At 42.0% G+C, this 16,624-nt stretch overlaps 1 protein-coding gene across 1 annotated transcript in view; it reads left to right on the forward strand.

Annotated features, from left to right (window-relative positions):
• The window catches only part of LOC116824171 (calcium-activated chloride channel regulator 1-like), a 36,628-nt gene that overhangs the window by 12,880 nt on the left and 7,124 nt on the right, over positions 1 to 16,624 (forward strand). Inside the window, exons 8-13 of the mRNA XM_032779265.1 lie at positions 1,822 to 1,999; positions 2,764 to 2,870; positions 8,062 to 8,292; positions 9,806 to 10,076; positions 11,401 to 11,565; positions 14,013 to 14,249. Of these exons, the coding sequence (XP_032635156.1) occupies positions 1,822 to 1,999; positions 2,764 to 2,870; positions 8,062 to 8,292; positions 9,806 to 10,076; positions 11,401 to 11,565; positions 14,013 to 14,249 (1,189 nt within the window). The remainder of the gene's footprint in view (positions 1 to 1,821; positions 2,000 to 2,763; positions 2,871 to 8,061; positions 8,293 to 9,805; positions 10,077 to 11,400; positions 11,566 to 14,012; positions 14,250 to 16,624) is intronic.

Genomic DNA, 16,624 nt, shown 5'->3' on the forward strand with positions numbered 1-16,624 from the left:
CCTCCCTTTTTTTTTTTTTTTTTTTTTTTTTTTTTGCTTGAGGCAGCAAAAAAGCCAGAGCCAGCCCTGGTAGGGAGGTGATATCACCTCTGAGTTCAGAAGTACTGAGACTGTTACTGGACTCTGGGGACTGGTTCTGGTGTCCACACTTCAGAAAGGATGTTGGGGAAACTGGTAGGGGTTCAGAAAAGAGCCACAAGAACAACTAAAGGTTTGGAAAATGTGCTTTATAGTGAGAGACTTAGGAAGCTCAATCTATTCAGTTCACCAAAAGCAGGTTCAGGGCCTAAGAAATTAACAAAGCCCTGCCATGTTTATGTTACAAAAAAAATTAAGATTGTATTGAGACAATCTTATAAGAATGCTTTGCAGGAATCTCAAGGCATCTTGCAGAAGATCAAAATCATATAAAATCTTATAAGACATTCTAAATTTTGTTTATTTCAACATTGGTTAGTTCGCAGATGACACTAAGTTGGGGGGAAGAAGTAGATACACTGGAGGGTAGGAATAGGGTCCAGAATGACCTAGGCAAATTGGTGGATTGGGCCAAAAGAAATCTGATGAGGTTCAACAAGGACAAGTGCAGAATCCTTCACTTAGGGTGGAAGAATCTCATGCACTGCTACAGACTGGGGATCGACTGGCTAAGCGGTAGTTCTGCAGAAAAGGACCTGGGGATTACAGTGGATGAGAAGCTGGATGTGAGTCAACAGTGTGCTTTTGTTGCCAAGAAGGCTAACGGCATATTGGGCTGCATTAGTAGGAACATTACCAACAGATCGAGGGAAATGATTATTCCTCTCTATTCAGCACTGGTGAGGCCACATTTGGAGTATTGCGTCTAGTTTTGGGCCCCCTAATACAGAAAAGATATGGACAAATTGGAGCAAGTCCAGCAGAGGGCAATGAAAATTATTAGGGGGCTGGGACACATGACTTACAAGGAGAGGCTGAGGGAACTGGGCTTACTGAATCTGCAGAAGAGAAGAGTAAGGTGGTATTTGATAGCAGCCTTCAGCTACCTGAAGGGGGGTTCCAAAGAGGATGGAGCTAGGCTGTTCTCAGTGGTGGCAGATGACAGAGCAAGGAGAAGTGGTCTCAACTTGCAGTGGAGGAGTTCTAGGTTGGATATTAGGAAAAACTATTTCACTAGGAGAGTGGTAAACACTGGAATGAGTTACCTAGGTAGGTGGTAGAATCTCCATCCTTAATGGTTTTTAAAGTCTGGCTTGACAAAGCCCTGGCTGGAATGATTTAGTTGGGGTTGGTCCTGCTTTGAGCAGAGTGTTGGACTAGATGACTTCATGAGATCTCTTTCAACCTTAATCTTCTAGCATTCTATGCTTTAATCATGGTTTCATTCTGAAACATGGTTACATAAAAATGGCATCATGGTAGGCTGTGATTTCTCAAGCCACTGCCCAGAACAGAACTGTGTTCAAGGTAGCTTTCCATAGCCTTGAGGGACATATTCAGGCTTCTGGAAGATGCCCTGTGCATTTTCTGTTATTGGCAGCAGGACCTGGAGTGGGGGCACAGATTACAGCTTCTTGGAAGAGATGTAAGGAATATGGTACCCTTAGACACCTCTCCCCTGAACCATCCTGCTCTGTACAGGCAGGATAATTCAGACACCTTCAATTCAGCCATTGCCACATAACACAGTCTCCACTTGCAGCACAATTCACACTTGTAAGGAAAGGATTTTGTCTTACACTTATAACAATTTCCCTTGACATAGACACTACCTGTGCTAGGGCAGCTAACATTTACAATGAAATCCTATTGCTAACACCTGATATTCTCTTTTCAATTCAGGTGATTAAACAAAAATACACTAGTCTCTATGGTTCTGAAATTGTACTGCTGACAGATGGAGAGGATGGGAGCATGAGCAGGTGCCTTACAGAGGTGAAAAACAGTGGATCAATCATTCACACCATTGCCTTGGGGCCAAGTGCTGCTTCAGAACTAGAACAATTTTCAGATATGACAGGTGAGTAACGTTCTAAACTAACCTGGCTTTTGACTTGCATTCTTGAAGCATAAAATGTAGAACTAGAGTTGTTTGCAGCTTGTAATGTGAAAAGAAAGTATACTTAGTCACTTAATTCCAGTCGTATTTACAGAATGCTTGTTTTCACCTGAATAAACATAACAATGTTGGGACCAATTGTTTATCCTTACCTGTCCTTACTTGATTTCCAAAGACACTGAGCAGCAGAAGTTCCCATTGGGGTTCTGGGTGCTCAGCCCATATGAGAAAGAGACCCAAACTTCATATCTGTAAACTAAGCAGATTTGATCTGACTCATTGAGAAGCAATAATCACAGAATGTCACAATGTTAGTTTTACAGAGGTGTTTTTCAGAACAGAATTGCACTTTAAGGATAGTGCATGGCTCAAAGTCCAGACTTACCAAGAACAGCCAATGAGTGAACGCTGTACTTGATGAAGTGCTACAGGTGACAATTCTTAGTCAGACCAAGCTAAGTGGAGTTAAAATGTGAACAGCTGGGATCATTTCCCAGGTCAGACTTGCTTTCTGCAGGAACTCTCTGGGTGTTTGTATTAATTGATTCCCCAAGGGTTCCTCCCTGCACTACCCCATGAACAAAGGATAATAAAGGAACAAAATTTAATTTATCAGATTAACATTGTGCTCTATAGCAACAGCTAAATTAGCATAAGACACATAACAAAAACCTACTATTTTACAGTAAATGACTATTCTGATTATTTTAACAATCGCATTTCAGGAGGCTTAAAGTTTTATGCCACAGATACAGTTGACTCCAATGGCCTAATTGATGCATTCAGTGGAATTTCATCAGGAAGTGGAAATATTTCTGAACAGTCTATTCAGGTCTGAGTTTCAAATCTTTTTTTTTCCACATTATTAATGAGTTAATGATTAATTAGAGTAATTTTAGTAGTCAGTAATCTTAACTATTGCACTGCCGGTGACTGATCTTAAAATTGAAGTATAAAGTGATATTTGGAAATAGCTGTGGGAATTTTTGTGGTCTGTTATATTAGCAATGAAATGAAAGTCAGGGAAACAAAGAAAATTAAAATTTCTCATGATTAGCTAATGCAAAGGGAATTATAGACAGAGGTAGGCAGAAATACCACAGAACATTCAGCCACTCCTGTATGGAATGCTGTAAACAAGTCATCTTGTCTTTCAGAGCATCTTACTTAATACTATTATCAATAAACAAGAAAATACCCTGACTGCTTCTCTTCTACACAATAGATAACATTGCGATTCCCAGCATTCCTGGCACTTCTCATGATCTATCTGAACTCAGCAACAATTTCTTCAGATTAATTGAGGCTAGTAGTACTGAGTTTTCCCCTCCTCCTATTTCTATCACAACTCTTGGGTTGTGCTCTCTGTAATTTAACAACTCATCCCTCACTTTGTTAAATCTCTGCTGTTAAATCTCTGGACTCAATTTTGCACTTTATCTGAATCATGCCCAGCAACTAACATAGTGTTGTCCCTGGACTACTTAGCTTCTCTGCAAATTTATACAGGTCTTGTTAAGAACATAAAAATAGCCATACTGGGTGAGACCAATGGTCCATCTAACCCAGTATCCTGTCTTCCAACAGTGACCAGCACCAGATGCTTCAGAGGGAATGAATAGAACAGGGCAATTTATCAACTGATCCATCCCCTGTTGTCCAGGTCCAGCTTCTGGCAGTCAGACATTTAATGACACTTGCATCGTGGAGTTGTATCCCTGCCCATCTTGGCAAGTAGCCATTGATGGACCTATCCTCCATGAATTTATCTAATTCCTTTTGGTTCCCAGTTATAATTTTGGCCTTCACAACATCCTCTGGCAACAGGTTCCACAGGTTGACTGTATGTTGTGTGAAGAAGTAGTACCTTAGGTTTGTTTTAAACTTGCTGAATATTAATTTCATTTGGTGACATCTGGTTCTTGTGTTATGTGAAGGGGTAAATAACACTTCCTTATTCACTTTCCACACATTGAGATGAGTCCTCTTACCACTAGGGGCGCCTCCTTCTGGCCATTCTGCGGATTAGCTCCTGCCAAGTGCTGTGACCTCCTCTGGCCATCTCTCCAGCCATCATCCTCTCTCACTCTGAGGCCCCTCTCCCTCTAGGAGCTGCAGCTTCCTCTTTATGAGTTGGTCCTCCAGCAAAGTCACTATGGTCTTCCTTTTCCAGGGTATCAAAGTCTTTCAGGGCAAACTGTCCCAGGCACTCTGCTATCCACTGGTGGGTCAGGAACCCTCTGGTCAGCAGTTAAGGTCTGCTGTGTCCTCTACCTTGTAGCTTTTCCCCTGAGACTTTCTTACCTTTCTGGCTCCACCTGTTCTCTGGGTTTGCCAGCTCAAACTCTCTCCTCCCAGGGAGTAACTGTAGATTACACTCTATAGTCCCAAACACACTGGCAGGCTGAGGGGAGGGGGTGGGAAGGGGTGGAGTAGGGGCAAGGCCTGTGGCAGAGCAAAGGGTTGAGCAGTGAGCACCCTCCAGGCACGCTGGAAAGTTGGCACCTGTAGCTCCAGCCTGGAGTCAGTGCCTATACAAGGAGCTGCATATTAACTTCTGAAGAACCACATGTGGCTCTGGAGCCATAGGTTGGCCAGCTCTGCTCTGATCCCTTGCTCCTCTTCCATGTGCAGCCCAGGCTATTAATTAGCCCATGTGGCCACCTTAACTATATCCAGGCCTGTGAAGGGTGGACACTCCATCACAGACAACATTCATAATTGTATAGATCTGTCATATCTCCTCTTAGTCATCTCTTTTCTAAGATGAATGGTCCCAGTCTTTTTAGTCCTTCCTCATATGGAAGCTGTTCCATACCCTTAATCAGTTTTGTTGGCCTTACTTTTACCTTTTCCAATTCTAATAGATCTTTTTTGAGATGGAGCTACCATGCAGTATTAAAATTGTGGTCATACCACGAATTATTACGTAGCATTATGATATTTTCTGTCTTCTTTTCTATGCCTTTCCTAATGACTCCTAACTTTCTGTCTTTTTTTTTTTTTTTTTACCATTGCTGAGCATTAAGCAGATGTTTTCAGTGAACTATCTATAATGATTCCAAGATCTCTTTCTTGAGTGGTTACAGATAATTTGTATGTACAGTTGGGATTTTGTTTTCCAGTGTGAATTACTTTGCATTTATCAACATTGAATTTCATCTGCCATTTTGTTGCCCAGTCACCCAGTTTAATGAGGGGGGGTGTGAAGTAAAAAGTTTGGGAAGCACTGCTTTACAGTTTCGCTGGCTTTCAGTACCCCCATTATAAAAAGTGTTCCAGCACCACAATTGTCAAAGGCTTTCTAAAAGTCCATGTACACTACTGTAACAGGGCCTTGGAGGGCCAGGCAGTCTAGTAACTGGAGTGTTTGACTTCTGGCCCCTGCTTGGTTGAGGTGCTTCAGTCTTTAAAACAGGGAGGGAGGGGTAGGGAGACCCAGGCCCTCCCAGTCCACAGGATCCCAGTTCAGGGCCCTGTGTACGTCAACCCCTGAGAAGGGGATTTCCCAGCAAGGATTCTACATCCATTGCCCTAGGCTACTTCCTACTGCTTTCCCTTCGGTTTTGGGTGTGACCCCTATAGTCCAAGTTCCTGTGGTGTCTTGTCTCTATTAGTGGCCTCTCATGGACCTTGGACAGCATCCTGTCGCAGCCCTAGTTCCTTCAGGCAGGGCAGCCATAAGTTTGGTAGAATCAGGCTCCCACAAGGTACTGGTTATTTTGTAGGCTGGGTGTTCCTAAGCCTCTTCCACAGGATCCTTTGGCCAAGGAGACAGTGCTTGTTTCGTAGTGGCTGCCTTCACTTGCAGACTGGTGATCCTTTCCCTGAGGTAGGGAGGCAGCCAGCTCTTGCCTCTTCACCAGTCAGCCCCAAACAGAGCCAGGCCTCCTCCTTTTCTCTTTCCTCCAGGCCTGATAATTCTGTTCTTTATTATTGTTTCAGTCAGTTTGCCTGCTACTGAAGTTAGGCTTACTGGCCCGTAATTGCCAGGATCTCAATATGGGACAGTTCCTCAGATTTGTCACCTAAAAAGCATTGCTTCAGGTGTGGGATTCTCCCTCACATCCTCTGTGGTGAGTGAAGACGAATGCAAAGAATTCATTTAGCTTCTCCGCAACGGCCTTGTTGTCCTTGAGTGCTCCTTTAGCACCTCAGTCGTCCAGTGGCTCTTTTGTCTCTTTTGCTAGTTCTTCAAATTCTTTTTTGGCCTAATTAAACTTTTATACTTGAGTTGCCAGAGTTTGTTCCTTTCTATTTTCCTTAGCAGGATTTGACTTCCATTTTTTAAAACTTCTCTTTTTGACTCTAACCATATCCATTTACTCTGCTGTTTAATCCTGGTGGCATTGTTTTGGTCCTCTTCCTAGTTTTTTTTATTATTATTATTTGGGGGTATACAGATAGTTTGAGCCTCTATTATATCTCAGTGGTTTGAGCATTGGCCTGCTAAACCCAGGGTTGTGAGTTCAATCCTTGAGGGGGCCATTTAGGGAACTGGGGTAAAAATCTGTCTAGGGATTGGTCCTGCTTTGAGCAGGAGGTTGGACTAGATGACCTCCTGAGGCCCCTTCCAACCTTGAGATTCTATGATTATATGTTTTTTAAAAGTTTCCATGCAGTTTGAAGGCATTTCACTCTTGAGACTGTTCCTTTTAATTTACATTTAACTAGCCTCCTCATTTTTTGTAGTTTCCCCTTTTTGAAGTTAAATGATGATTTAGTGGGTTTCTTTGGTACTTTTCCCCTACTAGGATGTTAAATTTAATTACATTATTAGTGCTATTACCATACAGTTCACCTGTCTTCACCTCTTGGACCAGACCCTGTGTGCCACTTAGGACTAAATTAAACAATGAATCTCCCTTTCTGGGTTCCTGGACTAGATGCTCCAAAAACCAATCATTAATGGTGTCCAGAAATTATATCTGTATCCCATCCTGAGGTGACATGTTCCTAATCCATATGGAGATAGTTGAAATCCCCATTATTATTAGATTTTCTGTTTTGTAGCTCCGCGATCACATCTCTTCAAGAGAAAGAAAGCAAAATGTTTCTTTATTGTTTTGGATTTTACCACACTTTCTAAGCATTTATACAAATCTCATCACTGTAGTACCATCTGAGCACCTAACTCTCAAATGTCCGCCCAAGGGACCTTTGAAATTGCCGTCCAGTATCTAGTTTCCCATTTTTTATCCAAAACAGAAAAATATTTTATTAAAATATACTTTTTTTGGTAGTTTTTGTAATTCATAAAACAGGAGTGAGCAAATCTACTTGCAGCCTGGTAGTCTAGTGGGCCACTATAAAACTCCTGTTGGTAGCTCCTCTATAAATTCTGATGAGCCACATAATCACTGTGCAACACCAGTGTTGGTAAAGGAAATCTTGTTTCTCTCCTTGCTGTGTTTTATTATTTCTGTCTGTGTCTCTCATTGCTTTTCTGTTGTTCCTACCTATGGTTGTATGGCTCTCTCATTGTGCGGTCTTTCTGGAAGCAGGCTGAGAGCTGCAGAGGAAATGTAGCACTAACCTTCTGCACAGAAGTGATTTGATAACTATCACATATAGCAGTGGGAGGAGACGGTTGGTTACTAAAGTTTCACATTCTTAAGCAATTGTACTCTGCAAATGGGCATTACCGAAACTTTGCTCAGGGCTTCATCACTCCACTCCCTTCAATGGCTAGTCCAAAAGGCCCTTGCACTCCTGCTAGTTCACCATATGTGGAGGCACAGTGGCAGAAGGCTTCTGCTGCCTTTGCCCAGCCTTGAGTTCTGCATAGAACAGCAGAGACCTGCTCATCGTGCTGCCAACAGGCCTGTTACAGCATTAATCCTCCTCTGTTCCCTCTTCCAGCAGTGGGCCAGTAATTCACCAGCCAGTCAAGGTGCCCTCTGAATAAACAAAATATTGATTTGTTTGCCCCTGTAAGAGGAAAATGAACCGCTCTGAAATTACTGGTATTTTAAGTTTATATCTGCTAACTAGCCATAAAACATATTTTGTTTGTCTACCAGCTTGAAAGTACAGCTCGGAGTGTCGCAGTCAAGCAGTGGATGAATGGTACAGTGACTGTAGATAGCACTGTGGGAAATGACACCTTCTTTGTAGTTACATGGGATGGAATCACATCTCCACCAGATATTTTACTGCGGGACCCAAAAGGAAAAGAATATAGAACGTCAGACTTCACAGTTAGTAATCTAAACCTCCGAACAGCTCGACTGAGTATAGCAGGCACTGCAGAGGTAAAGACTAGATGCTTTTATTATCCAAACGTTAACATTTTCATAAACTAAAATGCACCTTCTCTTTTTAGAAGTTAAACACAAATCCATAATGGACTGATTTTATCCTTGAGGCAACTCCATTATCTTGCAATGGAAGTTGGGTATCTAACTATGCTCCTCCAAATTTATTATTATGCACTATATACATCCCAAGTATACAGATTCCTAAACAAAACACTGAATTCAGATGAAGTTAAAGATACTCTTGGAGGAATTCCGTGTACCTGCGGATGCCTGGAATTTCTCTGTCTCACATAATTTGGTATTTTCCGAAATTTTCTGCATAAAAAACATTTTGTCTAAGAAGTGCTGCCATTCTGCCTCTTGCTCACCAGTGGCCTTGGGTGGGCACAAGGAAGAACTGCAGCACTTCTTAGGCAAAATGTACTTTATGCAGGAAAATACAAAATTCTATGCCCAGTGCTGCAAAATTCCCCCAGGAGTAGAAGTTCATCACAGCACCCTGCCCACAGAGCCAGGTTAGGATAGAGTGGAGCATACAGGACTGCTGGGTGTTCACAGACGGGATCAGAATGGCTAGTGGGAGAGGGGACAGACTGGGGCATGGGCTCAGGAGCTAGTGGGTGACAGCTTTGTGCATGGGGATGGGGAAGGGGGCTTCAGAAACCCATGAGGATGGGAGGGGTGCAGAAACAGAGGCAGATGAGCCTGACTGAATGGGAGAGGCTTGGGGTCAGCCAGGGTCTGCATGGGGAAGGCTTCCTAACTCCCTAGCAATCCTCCCCTCACCCCCCCCAAAAAAATCTTTCTCCCACCCACACTCAATACTCTCCAGGTTCACTCCTAGGTTCCTTCCCTCTCCCTCAGCTCCTCTTTTACCCCTGAGTTCCCCAAGCCTTTGCACTGCTTCTGACAGGTGCAGGAAATAGAGTTCTGTATTGTAATTTAAATGAATTACACAAGGTTCTGTATTAATATGCCTAGTGAGGAATCTATTTGTAAAAAAAAAATTACCAGAATCTTTCTGTTTTGGTCTGTTACAGACATACTTGCTAACAGATATTTTAAAATAAATTACCAAAATAATTGAAACTGGCATGATTATATTGTGTTATTCTGACAAAATATGCAGAATTTTGCAGAATTTTCAAATATTGGTGCAGAATTCTTAAATTTGGCACAGAATTCCCCCATGAGTAGAGTGTTCATTTCAACATCATAAGGATTCAAATCCTTCTAAGAATGTGATAATTCTCAAATATCCACCACTAGAACTGAGCAAATTCAGACATAAGGTTAAATTTTAAAAGAAACCAAACATTTGAGAGCATAAAGAATCATGAGTAAGGTACCCAAATTACCTTACCTGTGCTCCAGTAACAATACCCTAACTACCCTTTGTGCCTCTCACCTGAACTAAGATAATAATTAGCTAAGGGAAACACAAAGCTGTCCTTAGATTAATGAAGTCTTATATTATATTTTTATAATCCATATATTTGATTTGCAGGTGGGAGATTGGTATTACTGGATTCAAAATAACCATACAGTCCCTCAAGTTATATCAATGATAGTAACCTCTCGAGCAGCATCTTTGGCTGTGCCTCCAGTGACCGTGAAAGCCCACATGAATAAGGATACAAACAACTTCCCTAATCCAATGGTGATTTATGCAGAAGTTAGTCAAGGATTTTTGCCTGTTCTTGGTGCAACCGTGATGGCCACTGTTGAACCACAGACTGGATCTGCAGTGGAGCTCAAACTCCTTGATGATGGTTCAGGTAATCTTATTACATGTTTCTGTACTGGGGTTTGGAGGTTGGAATACTTGACTTCCTGCTCCCTGCTTCTGTGGTTGAGATGCCTCAGTCTTTAAGGCAGGCCCTATGTAAGTCAATCCCTGAGTAGGGGACATCCCAGCACGAAATCTAGGTCCACAGCCCTGGGCTATTTCCTTCTGCTTCCCCTTCAGTTTGGGGCATGGCCCCTTTAGTCCAAGTTCCTGTGGTGGCTTGTCTCTAGTAGCACTCTCTTGTGGATCTTGGGGGCATCCTGCTGCAGTCTCTGATCTGCAGTCCTAGATCATTCTAGACAGGACAGTCATAAGTTTATTGGGGTCAGAACCACCTCAAGGTGTCCGAGATTTGTTCCCCTGGGTTCCTTTTAGGCCCCCGGGCTCCTGGGCCTCTTTCTCCAGCTACTTTGGCCAGCAAGACAGTACTTGGTTTCGGGTGGCTGCCTCAGCTGACAGCCTAGTGACCCTTCCCTCAGGTAGGGAGGCAGCGAGCTCCTGTCTCTTCACTAGTCATCCCCAAACTGAGCCAGGCTCTCTCCTTTTCTCTCCCTTCCAGGCCTGACATTGGCTGCAGGTATAACAGGGCGGGGCTAGCTAGGCCCAAAGGCTCTCTTTAACCCCTTCCATGCTGCTGAGTGGTTTCTCTTCACAACAGTTTCCTTACCTTTTGTCTAGAAATTTGTACAATCCCCATTTTGTGGTATGTGTTTTAGAATCGGCCTCTGCATGCTACTTCGAAGCTTATCACTAAGGGTTCAGACATGGCTATGCCATAAGCACAGACTAAGGGGTAGCAAATGAGGGGAGACTGTGACTCTGGTCAAGATGGGAGTAACCTGCGTTGGGTCTAAAGTGGTGGAGCACGTGTGCCCTGACATGCTGACACAGCTACAATGTTGGGTGTGTTAGACAGTAGGAGAGAGAAACTGTGCCAAAAAGGAGCATGTGCAGTGGCTGTGCAGAGCCTTCTTCCTCTCCTGTGCTGTTACCCATGATGCAAACAACCAGCACGGGGACAGAAGGGGGTCTTGTGGGTCTGATTCAGCCGTTCTCGCTGTTTGAACTCATGTATATGTATATATAAATACACAGCTACGTGTTTTAATGCTACATTGTTTTCTCCAGTTAAATATTTAATGAGCTTATGTCATCACAATGGGACTGATCCTGTTTTCACCAAGGTCCATATCAAAACTCTTACTGATTTCAATAAAAGCAAGAGTAGGCTCAATGTATGTTTATGAAATGAACAGCAACAAATGTCCTTGCTTAACAAAAGGTACCTTGTTTGGATATATTTGTATGTCTAGGTGCTGATATTAACAAGAATGATGGAATCTATTCAAAGTACTTTACATCTTTCAATGGAAATGGTAGATACAACTTAAAAGTGCGTGTCCAAGGGAGAAGTCAGACTGTCAGACTTGGCCGTAGACAGAGTCGAGCCTTGTATGTTCCAGGCTACATAGAAAATGGTAAGGAACATTCACGAAGTAGAAAATACTCTGTGTGTGTGTGTGTGTGTGTGTGTAATGCATCTTTCAGTTTCAAAGTTATGAAAGTTTAAAGTTATCAGTTTAATGCATCCACATTTTTTCTGTTCTTCTGTTGGTTTTTCTGGACACATTATTCAGTACTTTTTCCATTAGGCATGTGTGTGCTAAAGTTTCTCAGTTCTAGAAACCAAAGGGATGAATGCGCTATTAAGATTGTACTGCTTAAGCCTTATCAATCAATGAAGCCTCAGTTAATTATACTTTTACAGCGACTCTGTTATGAGTGTGTTGTGACTTAGTACATTTTTTCCTTTCCTTTATTTTTGCATTTCTATTTTGACCTCAAATCCCCAGGGAAATTAAATGCAAAAAATACAATTAATTCATCATTCAAATATAGCTTTATTCTGAAGTGTCTTTGTAAAATGAGCATTGTCGAATCCAACACTCGTGTCTCAATCACTCCAGAACAAATTTGTGCTAGTTAGAGGTCAGCAACATGGCTGTTCTAATTCCCAGCCTTGCAGACTCAGGTTAGGTTCTGAATATCAAGTTGTATTCTTTCTGGTTTGTGCATTGTCACCGGGGTCTGCAGGCCAAACGCCATGCTCACATCTATACAACACTATGGCCATCGGTGGGATTGTACAGGTGTAACTGGGGACCTACTTTGAAGAGAACAGTTGGCCCTGCAGATGGAACTTGGTTTGGGGAAAAACAGTAACTGACTTTTTGTCATTTAATCTGATTCTAGGTACATAGAGTGGCAGCTCTATTGAGTAAGGACCCCTGTCATAAACAGATAGCTAAGGGTTAATGTTTCTTTCACCTGTAAAGGGTTAACAAAGGGAACCAAACACCTGACCAGAGGACCAATCAGGAAACCGGATTTTTCAAAGCTCAGGGGAGGGAATGTTTGGCTCTGTGTCTTTGTCTGGCTCTCGCCAGAGGGAGATCTTTCATCTGTAGCTTCTATCTTCAGTTTCAAGTTGAGTTACAAAGGTAGAACAATAGGCTGTTATTGTTTTTTTGTATTTACATGTGGTTAGTTTGCTGGAATGTTTAAATTGTATCTCTTTTGAATAAGGCTGTTTACTTCATATTTTTCTTTTAAGCAAATAGCCCTGTTATTGTCACTTTATACGAGATTAATTTTTTTGTCTTTTTCTTGTTTTTATATAAAGCTTCTTTTTTTTAAAATCATTGACTTTTCTTTTTCTATTTATGGCAAGGGGATAGGAATCTCTGTCAGGATACTGCCTCTCCAGGGAAAGGACTGGGAGGGGGGAAAAGAAGGAGGGGGAAGGTAAATATGTCCTCTCGGTTTTGTGTTTCAAGGGATTGAAGCAGGGAAATCTTAGTATACCAGGCGGGAAAATCTGGAGAAGAAAGAGCAGGGAAGGGAAATGGTTTATTTCTCCTTGTTTTTAAGAATGCCAAGGGATTTGGTCTTTGGGGTCCCCCAGGGAAGGTTTTGGGGAGACCAGAGGGAGCCAAAACCCTGGAATTTTTGGCTGGTGGCAGCGAGATCAGATCTAAGCTGATAATTAAGCTTAGAGGGGTTTATGCAGGCACACAGATTTTTGGACGCTAAGGTCCAGATTTGGGAAAGATACTTATGATAACCGCTCTCTAAGCTTGAGCTGTAAGGCATCCAAAAACCTCAGGAAGTTCCAACAGTTAATATTTGTACCTCACTGTTCACTTGGCTACATTGCACAGTGCAGTATTTCCTACTCCCGTTTTCCTTGTTAAATATAAACCTTATTGTTCTTTTGCCATTACCAAAAAGACCCAGACAAATTGTGCAACATGACTGTAAAAAATATGGTGATAGAAAACTTAGGTTTTGGAATGTCTTGACTTTTGACTGCCTGATTTCTCAACCTTAGTGGTGGATTGATGTTGGTTTTTGCATTTCATATCCTCTCTTTCTTGTACATGTGTACACAAACAGAATTTTCTGTATTTCTAGAAACTTAGAATATACTGAATTTTAAAAGTCTACATAAAAATGTGTCCAACTTAAACCCAGAAAAGTAAGGAAATGCCTATGAGGTTGTAATTCTGCTGCTGCCTGCAATAGCTAGGAAGAGATAGGTGGAAGTTACCTTATCACAGCCACTTCCCACTGACACTTGCTTAATACCTTAATCACCCTACCTGATAATAGGTACTGTTGCTACTTTCAACTGCCCCTGAAATCTGGTTTGCTTTTGGGATCTGCCTTAGTTTTGTGCAAGGATTCAGGATCCTGAAGTTCACTTTGTTTTCTGTCTGAGCCTCACTAATTTTTGCACTATGTTTGAATAAGCCAAAGAAAAAAAGTAGGTTAAAAGAGAAGGAATGCGAAATAGAAAGTGTGTTATGATTTAGAGTTTTGTAATGTTCAAATAGTTTGAGCAATTTTTTTTCTTTTGGGGCAGGTGAAATCAAAATGAATGCACCGAGACCTGAAGTTAGCGATGAGGAAATTCAAACAAAGCTAGGAAGTTTCAACAGAGTTGCATCAGGAGGTTCTTTTGTAGTGGAGAATGTTCCGTCAGGAGGAATTACTGATGTGTTCCCACCCTGTAAAATTACTGACCTTGAGGCGCAGTATGAAGAAGATAAAATTCACTTGTCTTGGACAGCTCCTGGGAATGACTTGGATGAGGGACAAGGTAAGTTGGAATTTTCTTTTAGTCATCTGGAAATGATGCAGTATTGTCAGTTATCTGAAATTACATACAATAAGCCAGCCAAGCAGAGGACAAAAGTTATGTCTTTCCCATTGTTATGCTTAAACAAAGTACGTGAGACTTTTTATAGGGGAGAAGGCAACACTCCACATTTATTGAGAATACAGCAGTTAGCATATGCTTTTCAGTCACACACACACACACACACTCCATGCACACAGTCCCTCCAGTCAATGTTATAGTTACCAGTCCAGAGTCTGGATCAATCTAGTGGGCAGCCAGATTGGTCACAGAGCGGAGCCGGGCTCTGTCGGTCGCAATCCGATGCTTCTGGAATAGTGGCGAGACAAAACCAAAGTTCCCTGGCAAAGCACCCTGTTCTTACAGTCTTTTTTCTCTGTTGAAGTCAATGGATTTTGCTGTGTCCTTACTTGGTGTTATCTTTTGATGTAAACATTCCAAAACACCTCCTAGAGGGTCATCCTGTGCTGGACTTGATTTAATCAATTGTCTTTAGGGGTGCCAGCCTCCACCTCAGGGTCGTCAATCTGCCCTTCCTCAATCATGGATGTGCGTTGACGGTTCTCTGGCGTCAATAAGTCTCAATAAGTGTCTTCACTCCTCCTTTCTTAACCATCTGGTTAACAGTGGCCTTCAAACCTTATCTTTTCCTGATGCATGCATGCCTCATTCACACAAACAGTCTTTTCCAGAGACCTTTGAGAATACAAACAGGAGAATTTTGTATCGAGCAAAAAGGCATTGTAAATTAAACCTTGCTACGTTTTATAACCAAAACAATTCACTCTGAGGCCCAGGCCTTCAACATTCCTCTAATCTACTTAACACAATACAAGATCCTGTCTCTTACTAACTAAACCTTAAAACAAAGAACTAGAAAAGGCCCAATTTGTAATGCATATGGGAAACAGAATCCCATAGTCCCAGAGGGTCATTCCTTTCTGCTATTCAAAAAGGGCAGCTGGCAGGATGAAATCAAATCATACATTAACTCTCATAGTACAATTACAAAATCCTGCTCCTACACCATCTGCAAAATTTCACCATCACTATGGCCTGGCCTCCACTAGATTTTTTCTCTAAAATTTCCTAGTGTAGACCAGGCCTCAGTGTAACCCCATAAATTACCTGGTCAATATGATATTAACTTTAGTCCCCCTTAATCCTTCAAAAAATGTATGAGAAACATTTAATATTCCCAAACCCTGAGACTTTTACAGCAGAAATGCAAAACTTTTATACCAACCAGCCAATACTAGCTTACAAAGGCAAAATTAAATCAAAAACACACTCACCAGTGACTCCTCCCCAGTTAAGCCCCTGTCTACACTGCAACTGTACATAAATCAGGGGATTCAGTTACACCATGGACAGTCCAAGGCTTTAATCCATTTTTGGGGACACAGCTAGATCTCCTCTATAATACACATTTTAAGTATGTTGTAACGAGGTCAAGTGACTCTTATGTTATAGTCAGCACATCAGCACAAGCCACAGAGAGGTTAAGATAGACAACTTACAATCACACGGACAGCAGCTTCAGATTAAAATTTTTACATATGCCTACAACTTTTAGCAATCAACTCCTCAGGGATCAAACCAACAATTCCATTAAATCCCCAAAGCAGTGGTCTAGGTTCTGCTGTGTGGCTACTTTGCACTACTCCTCCTGATCATAACAACTGTATAACTAGAGTAGTCAGCAATGGAAGAATAACCTCACTTAGAAGGATTACTTCTGGGGGAATTCTGTGCATCTGCGAACACGCGGAATTCCTCTGTCTGACATTCTTTTGTATTTTCCCACATAAAAAACATGTGCCTAACAAGTGCTGCAGTTCCACGTTATTCCCATCAGAGGCCACTGTGGTGCCAAAACAGCCTGCTGTATTAATGCCAGCTGTTCTGGCACCACATTGCCCTCTGTTGGGCACAATGAAAAACTGCATCACTTTTTAGGCAAAATGAACAAGGAGTACTTGTGGCACCTTAGAGACTAACTTTATTTGAGCATAAGCTTTCATGGGCTACAGCCCACCTCATCAGATGCATGCAGTGGAAAATACAGTAGGAAGATGAGAGAGAGAGAGATGTTACCATACCACCTTAATCATTAGAGTTGGTATAGCAAAACCCAATTTTCATGTTCTCTGTTGTGATGGGGCAAGGCCAGATGGCTACAGTAAAGTACTGAGCAACAGGTATGTTAGCCCCAGGCTAAACAAATCCCTAGTACTCTGGTAACCAAATGGCAGTTGCTCCAGGTTAATCAAGGCACCTGGAGCCAATTAAGATCTTTCTAGAAGGCAGTAGAGATAGCTACTTTAATTAGAACA

The sequence above is a fragment of the Chelonoidis abingdonii genome, chromosome 7, assembly GCF_003597395.2.
Source record: "Chelonoidis abingdonii isolate Lonesome George chromosome 7, CheloAbing_2.0, whole genome shotgun sequence".
NCBI classification, from domain to species: Eukaryota; Metazoa; Chordata; order Testudines; family Testudinidae; genus Chelonoidis; species Chelonoidis abingdonii.